Source organism: Botrytis porri (genome assembly GCF_014898465.1).
Source record: "Botrytis porri strain MUCL 3234 chromosome Unknown BPOR_007, whole genome shotgun sequence".
Classification (NCBI taxonomy): Eukaryota; Fungi; Ascomycota; class Leotiomycetes; order Helotiales; family Sclerotiniaceae; genus Botrytis; species Botrytis porri.
In genome coordinates, this window is record NW_024066081.1 from 698,824 (window position 1) to 718,464 (window position 19,641).

Genomic DNA, 19,641 nt, shown 5'->3' on the forward strand with positions numbered 1-19,641 from the left:
CAAATCTGCTTGTCAAGTACTCCAAGAACTTAAACTTAAGCACACCCGAATCTTGCACACTACAAGCCAGTAACCTGCATCGTACCTCTCGAAGAGCACTCGCTTTATAATCGCTATTCACTATGCTTTAGCAATATCAAGATGGAAAGATTAAGGAGCTCGTCGGAAGAACACGATCTCGACGGATGCTGGCAAAGAAAAACATTCTGTACTGATGCCCAAGTAAGTACCTCAACCCGCTCACTCGAATTTCGGTGCGCGTCGTAGTCGAAGAATGTTATATCTACCACTGAATTTTCCCCATACTTTTCAGAGGTCGTGATGTGCATGAAACCCCAAACGTGTACTTGCATGATGATTGGCGGACGTCACTATACCGAGTTACCGAAGGTAGGACGAGGTGGGGGATATTACACGTGATGTCCTTCAAAGATTCGATATATATTCAACAATTGGGAAAACATTTGTGTTTTAGATTGCATGATTGTTTCTTGAGTCAACGATAAGATCTAGGAGCCCCTTCAGCAAAAGAAAGCTCCTCGAAACCTGATATTCGTTACTGATATTCCTACCATGGCCGAGAAGGATTCTACTACCCCGCGTTACGACCCCTCAATCTACGAGACCCCTTTCTCAAAATTACCAGACCCCAAACGAGTATGGATAGGGGAGCCTGGATCTACTCTTGAAGGAATAGGTAAGAATCTCTTCACCTTTCTGGACCATGAATCACCTGACAAACCCTCTAGGTCGCCTATCCCTTCTCACACCAGAAATAGTCTCTTCGGCGGCGACTACAGAGATCAAGACTGGTAGAAGAATAGGTCTCGGATGGGACATTACAAAATTGGAGTATTCCCAATTTGGACGACAGAAATGTGGTCATAAGATTATTCCACTGAATGGACCAGGCGGAAGTGGATATGGAGCTTGTTTTGATGATGTGTATCACATGAATCCCCGTAGGTTATGGCAATGCTTCTTGTTAGTTACGATGTCTCTAGCATATTCTCGCAACGCTTTCAATCGGAGATATCTTGCTCGAAACTTCTCATTTAGATGATGGGCAAGTATTCATCTGAAAGAGGCAGGTAAAACCCACGGTTTATTACCACCTAGTGTATTTACCTCGAATTCTACCGGTTGAGATTATGACAAAATCAAGTCACACCTCCACAAGACACATAAAACCGCTTCGAGTCCCAATTTTATGCTTTAATATAATTTGAATATCATATAAGCATAGACTGACCCTATAACACAAGAACAAAGCAGTCAATGGGATGGATTTCGTCACTACTCCCAGCCACGAAATACTTCTGACCCCTCGACATCACAAGACCGAGTTTTCTGCGGCGGCACTACGAAAGATGAGATTATGGATACATCCAACCACCGTATTGGACTCCAGCATTGGGCACCTGAAGGAATTGCTGGTTCGTCGTCACCTGTTCCCTTCTCTCATTCCATTTCACATCTTCATAATGCTCACAATCACTTCCAGGTCGCGGTATCCTAATCGACTACGCTCACTGGTGCACCCAACAATCCCCACCTATCACGTACACCAACTTCTCCCTTCACAACATCCCGTTCAAAACGCTTGTCGCAATTCTCGCCGATCAAAATATAACCCCTCAACATGGTGATATTCTCTTTGTCCGCATGGGGGTAATCCCGGAATGGGATAGTTTCACCGATTCTCAAAAACAGGAATATGCATCACAAAGTACCCCAGAACATGCTGGTGTCGAACCTAGTTTGGAGTTATTAGAGTGGCTATGGGATAGTGGGATTTCAGCTGTGGCAGGCGACGCTATAAGCTGGGAGGTATATCCTACACAGGGAGAGCTTAGCTGTCATGAATATCTGCTCGGAGGATGGGGAATGCCAATCGGTGAGTGAGCGATTGACTTTTCAAGTTATCTATGATTTTCTAATTCTGTCTAATATTTATCCACTTCCATGCGCCTGGCTTCGTAAATCACGGAGAGAATCGGCGTGCAATTCGAAGTTTTAAAAGCTTAAAAATTATGCCAGCTTACTTATTAACCACATAGGTGAAATATTCGATCTTGAGGCCTTGTCTCGTACCTGTCGCGAACTAAATCGATATTCGTTCTTCCTAACATCTATGCCATTGAATATGCCAGGAGGAGTTTCTTCACCCCCAAATGCAATGGCTATTTTTTAGATGATCGGGAAATCTCAAATGGCAGAGAAGACATCTGCGATAGGAACAGAATACCAGAGACGATGAGAGAGATTCGAAGAGACTTAGATATAATATATTGGGCTAGAAACTGGTTTATAGTTGTGGATATTGTTCCACCATGGAAACTTTGAATAAAGAAGCCTTTCAGCCAATATGAATTGAACATTATATTCCCTTTCGCACCTAGATCTTTGGGACATAATACCAGTAAATCAACCTAACGCAACTCAGGCCAAGCCCAACGCTCTCCGATCACCCTCTAGCCACTCCTGCGCCAGTCATTCCCCGAAGAGAATGACCAGATTAGAAGCTCGTTGAGAATATCAGAGAACGATGGACTTGGCCCAAGTTACGGGTCAACTTCATCATTCCCCAGGCTATCCCATGCAATTCCCTCACCCCCGACTCCCCGAAGGAAATCGTGAGAGTGGAAATTATCAAAGTCCAGCCGGAGAAACCATGAAATCGACCTAACGCAACTCTGCCCAAGCCAGCACCCCTCCCCTCATGTTCCTGTTCTTTATCATTCCTCGCCCCCCGAAGGGGACGAAGTCAAAAGACAGCAACAAGAGGTAAAGGAATACTGACTTGGGCCAGAGTTACGGGACAAGGCTGCCAGACTTGCACCCCCCGTTCCTGTTCTTTATGATTCTACGCTCCCCGAAGGGAGGGTAGTCAAAAGACAGCAACAGCAGGGTCAAGGACTGGCAGCCTTGGCCTAGGCGAATTGTCATTTCAACCGGGCATCCTTTTGTTCCCCGCTCTCGCCGCTGAAACACTTCGGTCGATTCAGTGAACCCCCCTCTTGACGCCCCGCTCTCGCCGCTGAAACATCCTGCTCACTCTACTGAAGCACCACGCTTGGAAACAGCCCGTATCCTCACGCAATCATCCTGCTCGAGGCCCGAATCCTCCCGCTTGAGTTCCGGCTTAGCGGCCCAAGTAATCTTACCCGATCATCAGCCAAGGCTAAAGGTCCCAAACCAAGTACCGCCATTCATCATTTCAATCTCCCCGAAGGGAGGTCAATCAGAATAGCACTATATGATCAAGAGTTGATAGCCTCGTTCTAATGAAGGGACAAGAAGACTTGAGCGTGTAAGACGCGAAAGTCAAGATGGGAAAATTCGACGAATGGAGCAAAAATGATTACGCAGATAGGGCGCCGTAAACAATGGGCGATGGTCCAATAGAAAGAACAAAAATGCTTGAACGGCAAGGCGTCGACATCAAAAGGTGATGATTCAATGAAAGGAACAAAATGTTTGAACGACCAAGGCGCTGAAACCAAGGATGGCGGGTTGAATACACAATCGCCCTACGAAGAACAAAAAGGAAAAGAAAAAAGTCGCAAAGGAACGAGGGAACGGAGTCTTTATATAGGCAAGAGAACTGAAATCTGTCAACTAGATCACCACGCTAAGAAATCAACCTATAGTGAACATGACAGCTGCCAAAAGATTTACTACGCCCATGAACCAACCATAACCAGTTCTGCAGACAAAATCGGCCTTTGGCTGTACTAGTGAATCGTACGAATGATTTAGGTTCAAGCGAAACATACCTAGGAAAGTTAAACTTTAGATAGAGAAAGACTTTCTCACTTCGCTAGAAGACGAAAATATTCACGGCATGAAACAACAGTTTATACCACCCATTGACCGTTCAAAATTCACTACTTATTAGTATGGTTTGATGGTCAAAAAGTGATTCTTAACCCGTTGCAGTATCGCTCATACAAACGTTGAGAATGACAAATTGCATACAACATGTGGACTAGCACTACCTTCACGCAATCTATGACCTGCATATTGGAGACTTTTACTCGATCTAGTTACTAGGCCCAAACCTTGACACTAGTAGACTACACTTGTAATAGCATCTGACACTGCCCTCCTACCATGCAATCTTGACCCTGATTCGGTGAATCCATACCAATTTTCAAAACTATCTTCAACTAATCAAAAAGTGAATATTCAATGGCTTCCAAAATCCCCTCGGTCCTCGGTGTATCATTCGATTGTGACTAAGAAGAAAATGGCGCAACAGAGGTGAATATCTATCCTAGCTCCTATCACCCCTTCTCCTACCTCGTCAAATGAGACTAGAATAGACATCTTGATGTTGCCTCCAGCTTTGGCAGCCCAGGAATAAAGTGCCATTGTTAAGAAGCTAGATCTGAAAGAAGAGAACTTACAGGATCTCAAGACAAGATAGAGGATTGCCTTTGCAAACTTGTAGAACTCATCAACACCTTGTCCCTCATATGTGGACGAGCTTCGAAGCCAAAATAATATAGACTAAAATGATACGTGTACTTGGGATCACTCTTTGCTGTCATTCTTCATTGGTTCCTTCGAGCTTTCATTGTACTATAAACACACCCCTGAGTCTCCATATCCCCAGAGAATTTCCTGAATTCAGTCCATCCTGTTATATTCCTGCTTCGATTGCATTATTGCTTAACTTTATAAAAAATGACTAGGTCAAGCAACATTAACTCCTGCAGTGCTTGCGTGATGATAAAGTAGGCTTGAATAGGTATATGGGAACTTTATCTTGAATTATCATAGCATTCTTTTGCCTTGTATAATATAATTGCATTACTAGAGATGTAAAACACCGAGATCAACATTCAACAGCATCACAATCTGAGAATCTGAGAAATCAAGTAGTCAAAAGTGTAAACTTTTATTTTCTTATGCCAATAGCTATATACTCACTTTTGTATTTGCGCTGTTTCATACGTAAGTACAGCCCCGCCAAATTCTTGCCTATTAGATGCCCATCGTCTTTCCCTTTTCTTGCCTCCCTCGCGCCTCGGCATTGATCCCTCCCTCATAGATAGCAGACCCAATATAAAAGGCTTTTCTTCGTACTGAACTGACATGGATGACAGAGCCCAAGTGAAAACCTATTTCACTTGCTCTTCGCGTCCCGTTTGCGCCCGAGTCATCCACCCGAAGATAACGGGAATTAAGTCTGACAAGTCTGTTTCTTGAATACTCGCTGATTATGGAGATTGACACTAACTCTCAAATTGTAAAGAAAAGTTTAGACAACCAAAACGCCAAACAGATCCAGATGTATGAGCGTCCTTATCATGCAAGAAAAGATATGCAATGTACTGTAAGCAATGCACCAAAAATAACTCCTTAGTATAGATAGCTGTCCCTATGTTACCTCCCCAATTCATGATGGTTGTTTCGGTCGTTTGGAATTTCCATTGTCAGAAAGTCCAAATATGAGCTGTTTATATGAAAGACCCTAAATGAATTGTATTTATTTGGCATGTCAAAATGACTTCCATTGGCCACTTAATTGAAAGCCGGTTTATTTTATAGCACTTCGTCTTCTTCGGTGATCCTGCTTACTCTCACTCCACCAGGACTGACTCTTTCGGGTCCCCTGAGTGGCTCTGGAGGTGGCTCGTCTATCATACAAGCGTTCTCAAGCATGTTCGTCCATTTTCCACTTGTACCAGCATGACTGTGTTTAAGATGTTGCCGGAAATGATCCGCGCGGAAAAATTTCTTTGCATGGTTACATTCTCCAAACTTGTGCATGTCTTGTAAATGGGCACCCCTGAGGTCCCAATCCTCACCAGTCGCCACAGGCATCGGAGTTCCCTCATGATTCGCAACTCCAGTCCTCGGAAAATCTTCACCACAGTATCCACAAGTATCCACCTCGTTTGGCCGCGAAGGAGAAGGATGGAAAGCATGCGCCCAATCTAGGAGAGCAGCACATGACCAAGAGTAACGACGGAGGTGCAAAGAGTTCTGATGTCTTTCAGCCTCATTTTTATTCTTGAAACGATTTCGACAGTATAAGCATTCATACTGCTTTTCTTGTTCATGAGTGCTAAATTGTGGTTAGTATCAACAAAAAGTTGGATTTGAGTAACACTAACTTGAGATCTTCCTGGGTGTCAAATTTCTTAGGTTTTTTGGGACAGCATTCACAAATGAAACCGCCTTGTCTACTAGGGGCACTATTGTGTTTCACGTGTCCTAATGCCTCTGACATTTTTCGGGCATTAGTTAGAGGTCGACTTTCAGATAAAGCTCGATGATGGGTTGTTCTAGCCGAAATTGAACCTCTTGGGCTGGGATTTAGCGACATTGAACCGTTGTATGACATGTCAGTATTAATGTCCATGGGTCCGGGTGAGAGGCCTCCATGAGACAGCCTACTATAAGAGCCCATACTGGTCGCGCTACTAGCAGTCACTGATAGTGTGGATGAGAATGAGTTCCTCGGTAAAGAAGTAGTAGATGATATGGACGTAGAGCTCGAATGAAAGCGCGGACTTGGTGTTGAGCGTGAGCCAGACTCGCGACGTCGAGCAAGATCACTTGCACTGCCTACTGTGCGTAATAGATGTAGACTATCATCCCTGGGAGGAGAAGATGCGCGTCGTTTTTGTCCAGCTGTAGTAGAGCAGGGAGAGTATCCTTCACTGCGACCATGATACTCCTCTCCTATCTGTAGTCGTCTCAGACCCGTTTCTTCCATATGAAAGCCTTCTTCATATTCTGGAGAAGGCATCTGGAAGCTTTCCCTAGATTGGCTGGCGATACTTGATGCATCGTCGGCTATGCTCCCTGACCTCATGTTGTAAGGGTGTGGTGACCTTTCATTGTCTATCATATCGGTCGGTGACCTAAAGTCGAATGTATTCAAATTGCTAAGTCTGGGATATGGATTGCCTGGTGAGATGCCAGAAGATAAAGGCGAATCTGCCCATCGATTTATGGGACTCTCTGCAAGCGCCGGTTTGTGTGTATGGATGGGCAGAGAGAGTGGCTTGAGTGTAGGATGACCATGTTCTCGCGCTATTCTAGAGGTTGGTGATGCATCGTTTACGGATGAGCTAAACGGAGACTTCGCGAATGGTCTTGATGGTGTGAAATTATCCCCTCTACTACCTAACTTTTGTAATAGTGATTTGTCGTATGCTTGAGCACTAGTTTGATATGTATCGTGGACAGAACTTTGAAAGCCTATTGAGGTTCTTGATCTGCGAAACGAAGAATTAGTAAAAGGCACAAGAGAATACTTCATAATCTTCAGTAAAGCATTGACAAGAGAACTGGCGATCCTGTTTGCGGGGTGATATAAAATCGGAGGCTCCGGCGTAATTTTAAGATAATAGCACTCACTGTGTCGACCCAATGCTTGCGTTGGAAGCAGAAAGACTTGAATAGCCTTCATCTTTTGGCAGTGCAATTGCAATTGCAAGGTTATTCACATCTTTCGACGGATGGGCAGTGATAGTGGCGCTGGAGCTTCCTCGACGTTCAATGTCTGGTCGCTCATCTGATATGCTATCGCGACTATAGCTCCCATACAGACTCGAACCGGCGGGAACCGATGAGACATTTCTTCCCCAATCGAGCTCCCGATTTTGATTTGCCCACTGCCACGCAACATCTTCCCCATTTTCTCTGTCTGGAATGTATTTAGGTGGTGGTAAAGGAGGAGGGGGAGACTCTCTCGCGTTAGGTATAGACATTGGTCCAGCCGCGGCCCTTGAAGAGTTGGAAGAATGGTATTTGTGTTGATCTAAGTATCGATCGGGATATCGATCGGGGTGGTGAGAGTCTTGTACATGGATTTCTGGTAAGGGTGTGCTGAAGCTCGGCTTTTGGCCACGCATAGGAATATCCATTGTGTAAGTTAAGCCACAGGCTGTGAAAATTAAGTGGATGTATATTGTAGTCCTCCTAACAACATGAGCTGACCTCGTCTTCGTCTAGAAGTCGCTAAGTCGGACGTGCCGTTTTGCTTGGGAGAGAAAGGTTGAGAGTGGAGAAGGAGGGAAATCGCAACATGGATATTTTTTTCTTTTTCGAAGAGTAGATAGATTAGTTACAAAAAAAGAGGTTCCGGGTCACAACGTCCGGTTCCAATGGTGTATATTTTCTTCAATAGGACCAAATGCCTCTTGAGGTAGACTCAAAGAGTTCGCGAAGTTGACGTTGTTTTGCGAACCCTTCATAAAATGGGATGACGGGGCGAACGTCTGTGGTTATGAAAGGACGAAGAAGTACGGAGAGGTATGTTTCGGCCAATCTTTAGCGGAAGGGCTGAATATGTACTAACACAAAAAAAATCTAAATTGAATCGAGAACTATTTCAGTCAGAAAAGTAAGTTCATATAGATATGGACAATGCGGATAATAGTAATGATAATAACATGGTGTATAATAAATGATAGATGATTAAGTATCAAATATATAAATATAGAGGAAGGCAGAGAGACCCTCAAGGCATATAAATCGATAGTTAGATAAACAATTAAAGGACAAGTTAAATAGATGATGATACTCGCAACAATAGTAAATCTTTCATAAAATATATACACACATTCAAATATAAGCTTGAAATTCTATTGTCGTACCTGGAATTCCAAGTAACCCGGTCGGTCCTCTCTCTCACTCTTGCTTCCCTCTCTCATAAGCTCATAAGCCTTAAGAATACGAATGACAAACAATAGGGCTGGGAAACTGGGATTTCATTCGGGGAGTGGGAATGGTGATGATGGACGGACGGATGAGAGCGGAGGAAGCCAACCTAGAATTGAATTTGATAGGCAGATTTCAAGCACCCAGGTATCCGTATCCTTATGGGTTAAACAGAATGGATTATGGTATGGGTGGGTGGGTGTATGTATGGGTTCACTGAGGGTAAAAGGTGGGACTTATTATACGTCTGTAGAGTGTAAAGAACGAGGTGGAGAAGTCAGAAACAGGGGACGAGGTCTCAAAGAGGATGGATGATTAAACTCCTCGAGGCAAGGACCATAAAGCCTTCTTCGTTTTGGGAATAAAGTATGGATAAAGTATGGCAAGTAGATAGAAGTAGGACCTGGTAGATGAAAGTCTTCTCTGAGTAGACGGGGATTTAAAGCGTTAGGGGTTGAGGATTCGAGTCGTATGTAGGTCCGTCCTGATGAGTGCTCGGTAGTGTAAATCTTAAATACTGCACTTCGTTCGCTAGGTCATGACCTTCTCACTCTGTAGGTAGATATGTCTATAGTAGATACCCACCTGCCTATGCATGTATAATAGAGTTAGAATCTCGGATATTCTCGCCTTTCTCGCCTTTTCAAATGATGAAGGGTAAGATACTGGTCAAAGCCAAGACAATCGAAAGGCTGTTTGTCTCAATTCCCGGCGCACGGTAGTACGATAGGGAGAGGGGAGTACCAACACAAAATAGGAAATGAATTGAGTCGATCCAATTTGGTGAAGTTGCGATGACAATTAATGATGTTGATGAATGACTGAGCTCCTCTCAATCCTATTTTAGACGTTCCTGTGTTAGGTCGATGTGAACACGCGGATTAGGGCTATTTTTCGGATCTGTGTACTGTTTGATTTCATGTACAAGGGAGCACGTATTGTAGAAAGTGGATACAATAATACGATGGAATACAGATGGCGGCAATTGATCAAAAGAAGAGAAGAGGACACTGACTTTGAAAGGAGGGGAAGGAGGAGGAGGAGGAGGAGCTAAGAAGATAGTAAGAGGGAAGGTAGGTAATTGTCAGTCGTCAATCAGTCAGAGTCAACCCACTCAAGTAAGATGTACTGTACGAACATTGTAAGATACAGATTCCAGTATGTGCAAATGTATTCCTTTGTCGTTTCATAGAGTCATCTATCTAACATGATTCTATTCTTCTGAAATATACTTTCAGTTTGATTGATCCAGTGTTGTTCACGGTCTTGCGAACTAGGTTCATTCACGAGTTTTGAGTCTTACCTTTCGAGGCCATAGGCTCATTCTTGGGCTACCCGCTGTGAATATGTGATGCGCGCAATTCATGAATCAAACCGGCGCCAATGGGATGTTTGTAAACTATTAATCAAGCTCCATAAAGTTGTCCTCTTGCATACAACGACTATGATTATCCTGCAACCCTGTCAGATACCTACCATGCCATGCCATGTTTGGTAGTACGAACTCAAAAGATCACGGGAGTATAGGCAATAAGGCTGGTAAGCAAGCTGTCAAACCAACAATGCTGATGTTGTTGGATGATGATGTTGATGACGATGATAAAATTTCTGAACGCTTGAGTAGGAACATTTCGACTTTCATCTTGTCATTCCTCATTAGTATTTTGCTAACTCTCCATAAGGCTATATATGTGTGTTTATATTTCTGTACAAGTTATTGAAAACAGGAACCATCTGGGCCTTTCAATCAATTGAATCATAAACTTGTTTTGTTTTGGGTCATGTCCAATATTACCCCTTTTAGCTACACCTACACCGTCTAATCCGAGATTCCCTAGTCATCTACTAGCCCTGGATTTTTCCTTTTCAATTTTCTTCATTGGTTAATGTGATCTGGTGCTCCACACTTACTGTTCAGCCTTACAAGTTCATTCTCAGGTAACCTCTAAAAGCAATCATGGATGATTTTTGGGACTGTACTACCACACTTTCTTCCACATAGATTTAGCTAGCAATCTCACATATTAGGAGATTATTCATTTAGATTGTTTATTGGAAGAAATCATCGAAGAGGGAGTTTATGGTTAGAAGGTTAGAGTGATCAATAATTACACGAGGGATCACACCAACCATCTGTAAAGTAGAGTTGATTGAACAACAGCTGTTGTTGGGTGTATGTAGTATTTAGCTAATGCAGATTCAAGGGTCTCAATGCATCAATAAGTGAGATCCTTGATTGAGTAGGTACGTTTAAGACAATTTAACAAATGTTTATTACTACTCTTTTTGAATCTCATGACGAGAGTCATTCTGCTAGGTACCTAGGTATTCATGTTAATAGTACTCACTAAGCGAAGGAGAGAATGATCTCAAGGGAACAGAACCCTTTTCGTAACATTCATGGTATTGTGCGGAGTACGAAGGTACATCTTCCGCAATCGCCACAGCTCTAGCTTCAATCAACTGGTTATTGGTACGAGGTTGTCAATACTGAGAAAGTTGTACTGCAGCTGAATGCCTGAGCATCTGCAGCCTTTTGAAGCAAATCTACTGCAAAAATACGGAAATGTTGTAGTCAATATGACAAGTAACTCCAAGTTTGAGATTATCCACAGCTCCCTTATCCTCCATCCTAGCGTTCCATACAAATTCACAAATATCCTTACCCGGCTAAGCCATCCATTCTGACCTGAGAATTTCAGCATGTCGCCTCTAGATGTCCGAATCACATGCTTCGATCTTAGGGATTAAATTGACATTTTGGTATCAACCTTGAAATCGTTAGCGATTGACTTCAGCACTTGTTTCGAGTTATATCCAATACAGTATGGAAATCCGAAGATCTTCAACACAGCCACTGGCACTAGCAGTTGGAAAAAATACTCGAGGCACCTTGGGCACTTGTGTAATGCGGAGAATGAAAAAAAAAACACGCCTAGTTTACGCCATAAGCCCTGCTTAATTCCATGTTATGTCTTACGTATAGGGGAAGAAAATAGGGATTGATTATTCTCCTCCCAGACTCACAAGACTCGTGTCGATCTTCGAAACAGAGGTACAGCATTACTTACTTGCCATCTTTCTCGTTCTCACCCATGATCTCTTAAAGTCATGTTATGGTTGCAATTAATCCTTCTCAAACTTGTGCGCTGAAGTGTAGGATAATTTTCTATTGGATCAGATGCTATGTCGTGTTGCATATACCTCATGCTCAGAACAAGCGAAGCACTCCGTTGATCAATATGTCGATCAATTTTCATTATCCGGTGAGACTGAGGTCGTCTGGAACTCTATACTCCGACGCTCATCAGGAACATTGTGTATCATAAACTTGGGATTGCCTTGGAAACATCAGTGGCGCTTGGAAACTCACAATTTAACTGTCAGTCCTAGCCCTACGTCCCATCAGTGTGTATATATCCACAAGCATGCTAAGGTTAGACAGGATACCTCATGCTCGCGGTCATATCAGATACAAGAACACCGATTCTCGAATAAGACTCATTACCCCGCCTCTCAACTCAAATGCGTGTGAAACGGTCTGGCTGCATCATCTGCAACAGTCTATCCAATACATAAGTATCTCACATCACCCTTCTATATGTAAGTCAAAGATTCAACATTGGTAAGGTCTCTCGACTCTTGTGGTCTGTTGATTATATGACAGACCAGGTATAATCACAATAAGGCAATATCAAGGCAATCAGTCCCAAGATCCCAGTATATGCGGTACGACCATGTTATTGACCCAGCACCTACTTGCGTTACATTGAGATTTCTTCAACGAGCCATGGGCACCATGTCCATTCAGTCTATTGACGCCCTACCTCCGACGATTCTGTGCGCCTCAATCTGGTCACGCAATACAACGTTGGAATTTTCATTGCCATCTCACGCGTGCGAATCATTCATTGCACCCATATCAACAACTCTCGATGCATTAATACGATGTTTTATAATAGAAGATTCATAACAGACAGGGAGTTGGTGGAACGGAACACACACAAATGCAAAGTTACGGACTCGGGAAGCAAAGCTTGCTTGCTTGCATATATTCAAGTAGTGTACGAGGGAGGGCGTGCATAGGAACAGTGTAAGATAAGGAAGGTATACCGGCACGGGGTGAGTGTCAAACATGATCCCCATCAGCCTTTCAAGGCGAAATGAGCTTGGGCGTTGTGTCCTTCATTTGTCCCTTTCTGCTTTCTTTGGTTCTTCATATATATACACACATGTTTGATTGATCCGAGCTCCCCTCTTCACGCCAACCTCGAGTATCTTGCCGAAATTTTTAAGTCTTTCGCGGGCATTAGATGACATACGATACACTACTGTATGTACTTTCTATACATACCATTCTTGATTAGGACCGTAGGATTCAATCCCATGTAGATATCCATATTCAGCACATGCAAAAGAGTCGAGCTTCATGTATTTCACGTAAAACATACGAAAGGGCGAAAAGAGGTGTGCGAACACGTTATGGAATCGATTGTCTATTTTGTAACTTACATGATTGTTTCCGCTTAGTTTGGAATGTATCTGTGTACTTTCCTATTTCAGTGATATATGAGGAACGGAGTAATGTCTCTCCTTACCCTCACTAAAACGTCATGAATAATAGTCAGCCCTTTGACTCCCCACTCTACTCCCTTTCACACTAACCATGCACAAACTCAAGGATCTAGGATCCAACTGCATGCTACTCTGTACCATTTCCCTCGAGCGTACAGTAGTGCTGTGGATGGGGGAGAAACCATGATGTCGGTCCCGACTCTCTGGCCTTCTTTTGAGAGCTTTTCACTGGTGCGTCGGTGCGAGTTGATAGTTTGTATCTATCCTTATAAGGCCGTTTCCATGTCTGTGTGAAAAAACGGAGATGGGAAATTAGATTGTGATAGTATACGGATTGTTGATGGATCGCTTCTGAGGGAGAAATAACGAGTGATTAGCTAAGGATAGATTTCCTTTGCCACTATTGTGGTGATAGATAGATAGATGGATATTAATCTGCAGCGCCGAGTGGTGATGACCTTTTGGCTTCCCCATCCTAGCTAATACGGCTTAACAATGTTTATAAAACCACAATGGTCATGTAAAAGGCAGAAGTCAAAAGTCAAAAGTCAAAATACCCCAAACCACCCCCATTTTCAATGTCAATTCGGCATTTTACTTTCTAACCAATACCGCATCCAACGCAGCCCTGTGAAAAGTTCAACAGATAACTACCTAGTTCGCTCTGATGGTGATCTAAGCTAGATTAATCAGGGCTGAGCACCTCAGACCGGACTAGTGAGCTCCACCAGCCGAGGTATTTAAGTATTTCCTTTAGTGCAATGGGGGTTTGTTCCAACTTCCAGGGGACTTTTAAGTTTGTAGGGGAACGAAAGGTGGGATCAATTGGAAGAGGTGAGGTTTGAGAATTCCAGTACCATCGCTTGCTATTTCCAATACTTTGTCCTCATCTCAAGGATTCCGCATACTACAAGTCTACAACCACAACCACAATCCAAACCAACAATTTAAAGTGATACCCCAAAAGAAAATAAGGTTGAATACGGTAAGCCCGTTGGTGGCACAGCACCACACCCTTTGGAATCTCTGAACCTTACCCGTCGACGTGGATTGAAATCCTGCAATCATACCTTAAATCACGGGTGAGTAATCATTAATCATGCATTTTACCTTCTAGTAATCCGTTTGTACGTTGAAGAGGAGCAGTAAGAGCTACATCGTGATCCTGTTCGGGTTTCGACGAGGTGAAGATGAAGGGGTAACTCGGTAGAGCCGATGATAATGAATGGGGAAGTGGAAGGTGGTTGCGCGCGGGCATTCTGTCGTCTGTGACTAGAATAGTCATTCCTGGGTTTCCCCTCCTTGAGCCTACTTTGCGTCCTGTTTGTCCGGTCAATTTATTAGTTGTGTAAATAATGAAGAAGAGTAGCGTGCGTACAATCAAGGGATAATTATTGGATTCATTCAACAATCAAAATCATCATCCTGATTGCATACTGACACAAACATCTATCAATCCCACTCTCATGTCGTCTATTCGTTCAATCTCATTGCTATCACCAAGAAAACTCGACGCCGATTTCATATAAACACCGGAATGCTTTCCTAATACGGTCAGTCCATTGTCGGGTACTTCCTAGCCCTACAAGGCTTATTCTAAATTGCCCCGAGATTCCGGAAACGTGAATGAAATGAAGAACCCCTGGCAATCAGTGATAGTGATTAGGGAAATTTGATCACATCACATCACATCACATCAAAGCTATGCCTCTGGATTGAGGATAATTACCGAGCCTCGAGCGGGACGAGTAACGCAAGCCTTGCTAATATTGAGAGAGTAGAGGCTCTGCGTGACCGAGTCGTGCCGTCAAAATGCCTACTTTTACTAATGATCGACTACTAGGAAGTTTGTAAAAGTCGGCGACCTGAACCGTTGATTTGAGAGAGGAGGCTATGTCACGATGTTGTGATGAATCATGAAGATGCGATTGAACGTGAATGGTGTGTACTAGATCAGCGTTGCAAGGAAGTGTGTGGAAGTGGGAAATGGCAGGTGGGAGAAGTGAAATGTTGATCACAGATAGACGGGAATCTAGATCTGCTAATTTTGGGTTTAGTAAGTAGGAGGGAGGTGGATAAGCTCAAAGACTCAAAGTTCACGCAGAGTGTCTCGAGAGTCTCAGCCACCATCTCATTCTGCGGGGACGCATCTCGTTTTTTTCGTTCAGGGCTTCATTTGATTTCAACCTGTTATTGATCCCAAAATACGAACGAAGCTGACTGTTATCTTATTAATCTGCTCTAGCATACGAATCCTCACACACCGGTATTGAGGCGAAAATTTGCCTCGCACCAATCACGTTCGTGGCTTGAGTATTGAGAGGGGTTACAAGGAGATCGCATCTTAGAAGAACCAATATAATAAGCATCCAAGAAACTTGATCTTACCCCCAAACCAACGTTTCCAGCAGGATAAGGCTTCAGTATACTTTGTACACAGAAGCTTGTATATCCAGCTTTCCCATAAACGCCCCGATTTGCACCTGCCTAGTTTCTACCCTTACACTCGCCTGCCAATTCGTTAAGTTGCAAAATAACAATGTCCCGTGAGCATGCATCAATCTAAGCGGTGAATAGACCACAGGTGGATGTCTTGAGCAGATCTAGAACAGAGGGCTGAAAAACATTCGGTAGATGGGTGTGAATTACAACCCATGTTCTGATCAGCGGCTGATGACATTGGCGTTGGGAACATCATATAGTATCGTAAGGTACAAAATTGCTGTATAAGGATATCCAATATATTGTATGTTCTGGTATCGTCTTTCATTGACTGACCCGCATGCAAGAGATGAAAATGCCTAAATCTCGAATACGGACAGTACTTTTTTTTTTTTCAATTTTCAGCTAAATGCCAAGTCATCCAGATCTTTCCATTCAGTCAATTTGTATAGGTAGAAATGTTACACAAAACCCATGCTCATGTAACAAATTTTCCGTTTCTTTTTATCCCTTGGCCAACCTTATGAACGCCCGCCTCTAGCGCCTCGTAGCACAGTACCAGGCTCAAGTAAAGTGCGGCCCCATAGGGCGAAAAAGAAGGCTGAATCTCTGGCACACACGCGGGATGTCGAAGCGAAACACGAGGTGTCGTATCACAACACTTTTCCGTTTTTGGGACGAACATCGCCAATCGTCCGTTTATCGGTACGGGGATGATCTGGAGTCTGGATTGACACGATTTTTTTCTTCTCATGATTTGATTGCGTATGCACATGCTGGGTGGTTTTCTTGGCCACTTGTGACTTTGGATTGGACTGGCACGACTGGCCAGCCTTAGTTATTTTGAGTAGGTACAATATGTGTTGCATATGGATAACATCGGGTAGGGCTTTCGGTAGGCGGACGAACGAGGGTTGGTGGCATGTTTGTGCTACGTGAGTTAGATTATCCTCGAGTCGGGTGCTCTGAACCAGACATCATTCACTTACTCATGATAATGTCTTATGTTGAGATCTCTGCGTGTTTGGTGATCAACAAAATCTAAGACAATTCCAACCTTCGGAGATACTACAGCCTGTTGACTGCTGGCACAATAAATCGCGCAACGTTTCGATGTGTTATTGATCATCTAACGAGACATATTGTTGTTCATTTCGGCCAACATTCTCATTCTCATTCCTTCGATTCTCATAAGAGGACTATCACCGATATCAGTAGCACCGATACGAACGAATGACAAACTTTGATGAGTCTAATCATCGTCTATCATGACAGCCTTGTAATTTTCCGGAGATATAAACCTAATAATACCCGAAATCCATCCCCAGTTTCCCCCTGAAAAACTCAATCTGACCTCGTCCACCTTCTGCTGTTGAATCTTCACGGCGGCCAAAGTCCCCAACAGTAAATATTTCTTAGCCCGGACTCGGCCCGATGAGAAGATTCTCGTGCTTGTGCTTTTTAGCCCCAGAAAGGCGTACTCCGAGAGTCTCATCGCATGGATATCAGTGCAGATTCATCTACACAATGCAATTTCGTTAATCATCTCCTGACTATCTTCACGTAAAAGACGAGATGGTCACACTGCCACGACATGTATGCGCACAAATGATACTGAATGTTGCGCACCGGATGTTTCATCTGCGCTCTGTAATCAAACTGCCGAAGCACAGAACAAGACGAGATCTCGTGATAGAAAACACTTTCTCCGCGCAGAAACTTTTTAACTTTATGTTTGATTCGATGAGTTTCAAGACTGATTTTAAAGTTTGGCCTAAGGCAAATTCCACGAGTGCAGGATCGGTAGTCCCGAAATCCCGATATTTAACCGGTAAGGCGGGGTGAAAAGAGCAAAAGAACAATTTGGAATTTTCTAAATGTAGACACAAGCTTGAAGGAAGAGACCACCCTTGAGCGTGGACTGCATACCAATAATATTTCATCACCTGATCTTAATTGACTACCCTCCCCCTTTTTGGCAAGAGGACATTGCTGGTCATAAGCGAGGATTTGAGATTGTTTGACTTGCTATCTTGAGGTTACACAAGGTTTGCTCGATCAAGGTGGCGACGTCAACATCAACGTCAATTGCAAACTCGCCAGATTTGGAAGGCAAACAGTTACAGGAACAGATACAGAAAGTAAGGAATTTAAGACAGAATCTCAAGATGAATATCGAACCTTCGAGGTTATCGGGGGAGGATGAGTTGTATGTTGGGGGGTATGTACATTCACTTTCGACCATCTGCCACGCGCACGTGATATCATTTTGACTTTCGCCCATTTCAACTCACTTCATTTGGGGGATCCCTAACATTTACTATCGTCTGCTGCTCTATGAATGATATAAATGATGGTGTAAGAGAAAGATAGAGCTAACACTAGACAGGATTGTCTCGTTGACTGAAAACTCTCTTCAAAAGAATAACATCACACACATTGTCAGTGTTCTCAAGTATGATTTCAAGAACTTCAATATCGATTGGAACAAGTACAAACATCTCCAGATCGAAGTGGATGATGTAGAGGACGAGAACTTGTTGGGCGAATTTGAGACGACGGGAGCTTGGATTGAGGAGGCTTTGAGGGGTAATGGGAGACTTGAGGGCGAGGAGGGCGAGAAGAAGAAGAGTGCCGTGCTTGTTCATTGGTAAGTTGGGACGCTTTATTTTGTTTGTCCTGAAAGTCGAGAGTCATTCTTATCACTGTAGTAGACACGAACGCATGTAATAGGATTTTAAAAGGAGAGATCAAGTGGTGTTTCTCTGCTCATGACTCCATGATGCTATATTTGAGGAATTCATGTCAAACACTGACACCCATTAGCGCAATGGGACGCTCCCGTTCCGTAACGATTTTAATTGCCTACCTCCTCCGCCAATATCCCTCACTGACTCCCCATACTGCGCTTGCCCAAGTTCAACAAGCACGTCCTTTCGCTGAGCCTAATGATGGATTCATGGCGCAACTCCAACTTTATCACGAAATGGGCTGCCCAAGAAACATAGATGATCAGCCTAAGTATCAAAGATGGTTGTATCAAAGAGAGGTTGAGTTGGCTGTGGCCACCGGAGGACGACCTGATTGGGTCAGATTTGAGGATGAAGAGGAGCAGGATAAACAGAAGGCAGATGGCAAGGAAAAGGAGATCAGATGTAGAATGTGTCGGTAAGTTTTTCCGTTTGTTTTATCTTTACTGGGTTTCATTTATCTGTCACATATCATGATTATTATTCAGTAGGGAAGAAATATGATCATCAAGCTAACAATACCCCAGCCGCAACCTCGTCACAACCCCTTACCTGATACCTCACATACCTAACTCAAAATCCACATCTTCTCTTACCTCCCTCGTTAATCCCCAAACAACACCTATTTCCTCCCTTCCTTCCACTCCCCACCACAACACCTGTACCCACCACTTCTTGCACCCTCTCTCCTGGATGCGTCCAGAACTCGAACTCGGAAACCTATCCGGAAGACTCGAATGTCCAAACCAGAAATGCAAAGCCCAAGTTGGAAAATATGCCTGGCAGGGGATGCGATGTAGTTGTGGGGTATGGGTTTGTCCGGCTTTCAGTTTGTTAAAGGGAAGATGTGATGAGGTCACGATCGGAAAGAGAGTGGAAGGCGGGAGTGGGGGTATTAGGTTGCCTCCTGGGATGAGAGGAAGCGGAGCTATCTCGGAGAGGGAGAAGGGAAATTTGTAGACTGGGGATACGGATTGATCTGGGAATGGTCGATGCTGCCGCGCGCGCGAGTGGACAAAACATGTATACATGTATGTATGTACATATGTATGAATGGATACAACCATGGCACGTTATTGTACGGTACTAGAGAGGGAGTATGAAATGTGATATGATAGGAAGTTGAGAAGACCAGATTGCAGGGCCACCGATATGGCTTGTTCCGCCCTATTCTCTTGGTTGTATTGCA

At 43.6% G+C, this 19,641-nt stretch overlaps 5 protein-coding genes across 5 annotated transcripts; 2 read left to right on the forward strand and 3 right to left on the reverse strand.

Moving 5' to 3' along the window:
- Positions 1-573: 573 nt before the first annotated feature.
- On the forward strand, positions 574-2,194 carry EAF01_005529 (uncharacterized protein; the record flags this gene model as incomplete). The annotated part of the gene is made up of 5 exons (XM_038913782.1): positions 574-697; positions 750-962; positions 1,266-1,436; positions 1,505-1,897; positions 2,061-2,194. The coding sequence occupies 5 exons, from the start codon at positions 574-576 to the stop codon at positions 2,192-2,194; spliced, it is 1,035 nt and encodes a 344-aa protein (XP_038770231.1).
- Positions 2,195-5,553: 3,359 nt separating this feature from the next.
- Positions 5,554-7,889, reverse strand: EAF01_005530 (uncharacterized protein; the record flags this gene model as incomplete). The annotated part of the gene is made up of 3 exons (XM_038913783.1): positions 5,554-6,079; positions 6,129-7,238; positions 7,381-7,889. 3 exons carry the CDS (start codon positions 7,887-7,889, stop codon positions 5,554-5,556), a joined length of 2,145 nt encoding a protein of 714 aa, XP_038770232.1.
- Positions 7,890-14,353: 6,464 nt separating this feature from the next.
- Positions 14,354-14,545, reverse strand: EAF01_005531 (uncharacterized protein; the record flags this gene model as incomplete). Its single annotated transcript, XM_038913784.1, has 1 exon — positions 14,354-14,545. The coding sequence occupies one exon, from the start codon at positions 14,543-14,545 to the stop codon at positions 14,354-14,356; it is 192 nt and encodes a 63-aa protein (XP_038770233.1).
- Positions 14,546-16,536: 1,991 nt separating this feature from the next.
- EAF01_005532 (uncharacterized protein) lies at positions 16,537-16,831 on the reverse strand (the record flags this gene model as incomplete). The annotated part of the gene is made up of 2 exons (XM_038913785.1): positions 16,537-16,633; positions 16,692-16,831. 2 exons carry the CDS (start codon positions 16,829-16,831, stop codon positions 16,537-16,539), a joined length of 237 nt encoding a protein of 78 aa, XP_038770234.1.
- A 1,039-nt stretch (positions 16,832-17,870) lies between these two features.
- EAF01_005533 (uncharacterized protein) lies at positions 17,871-19,412 on the forward strand (the record flags this gene model as incomplete). The annotated part of the gene is made up of 4 exons (XM_038913786.1): positions 17,871-17,923; positions 18,092-18,352; positions 18,529-18,870; positions 18,980-19,412. 4 exons carry the CDS (start codon positions 17,871-17,873, stop codon positions 19,410-19,412), a joined length of 1,089 nt encoding a protein of 362 aa, XP_038770235.1.
- Between the last annotated feature and the right edge of the window lie 229 nt (positions 19,413-19,641).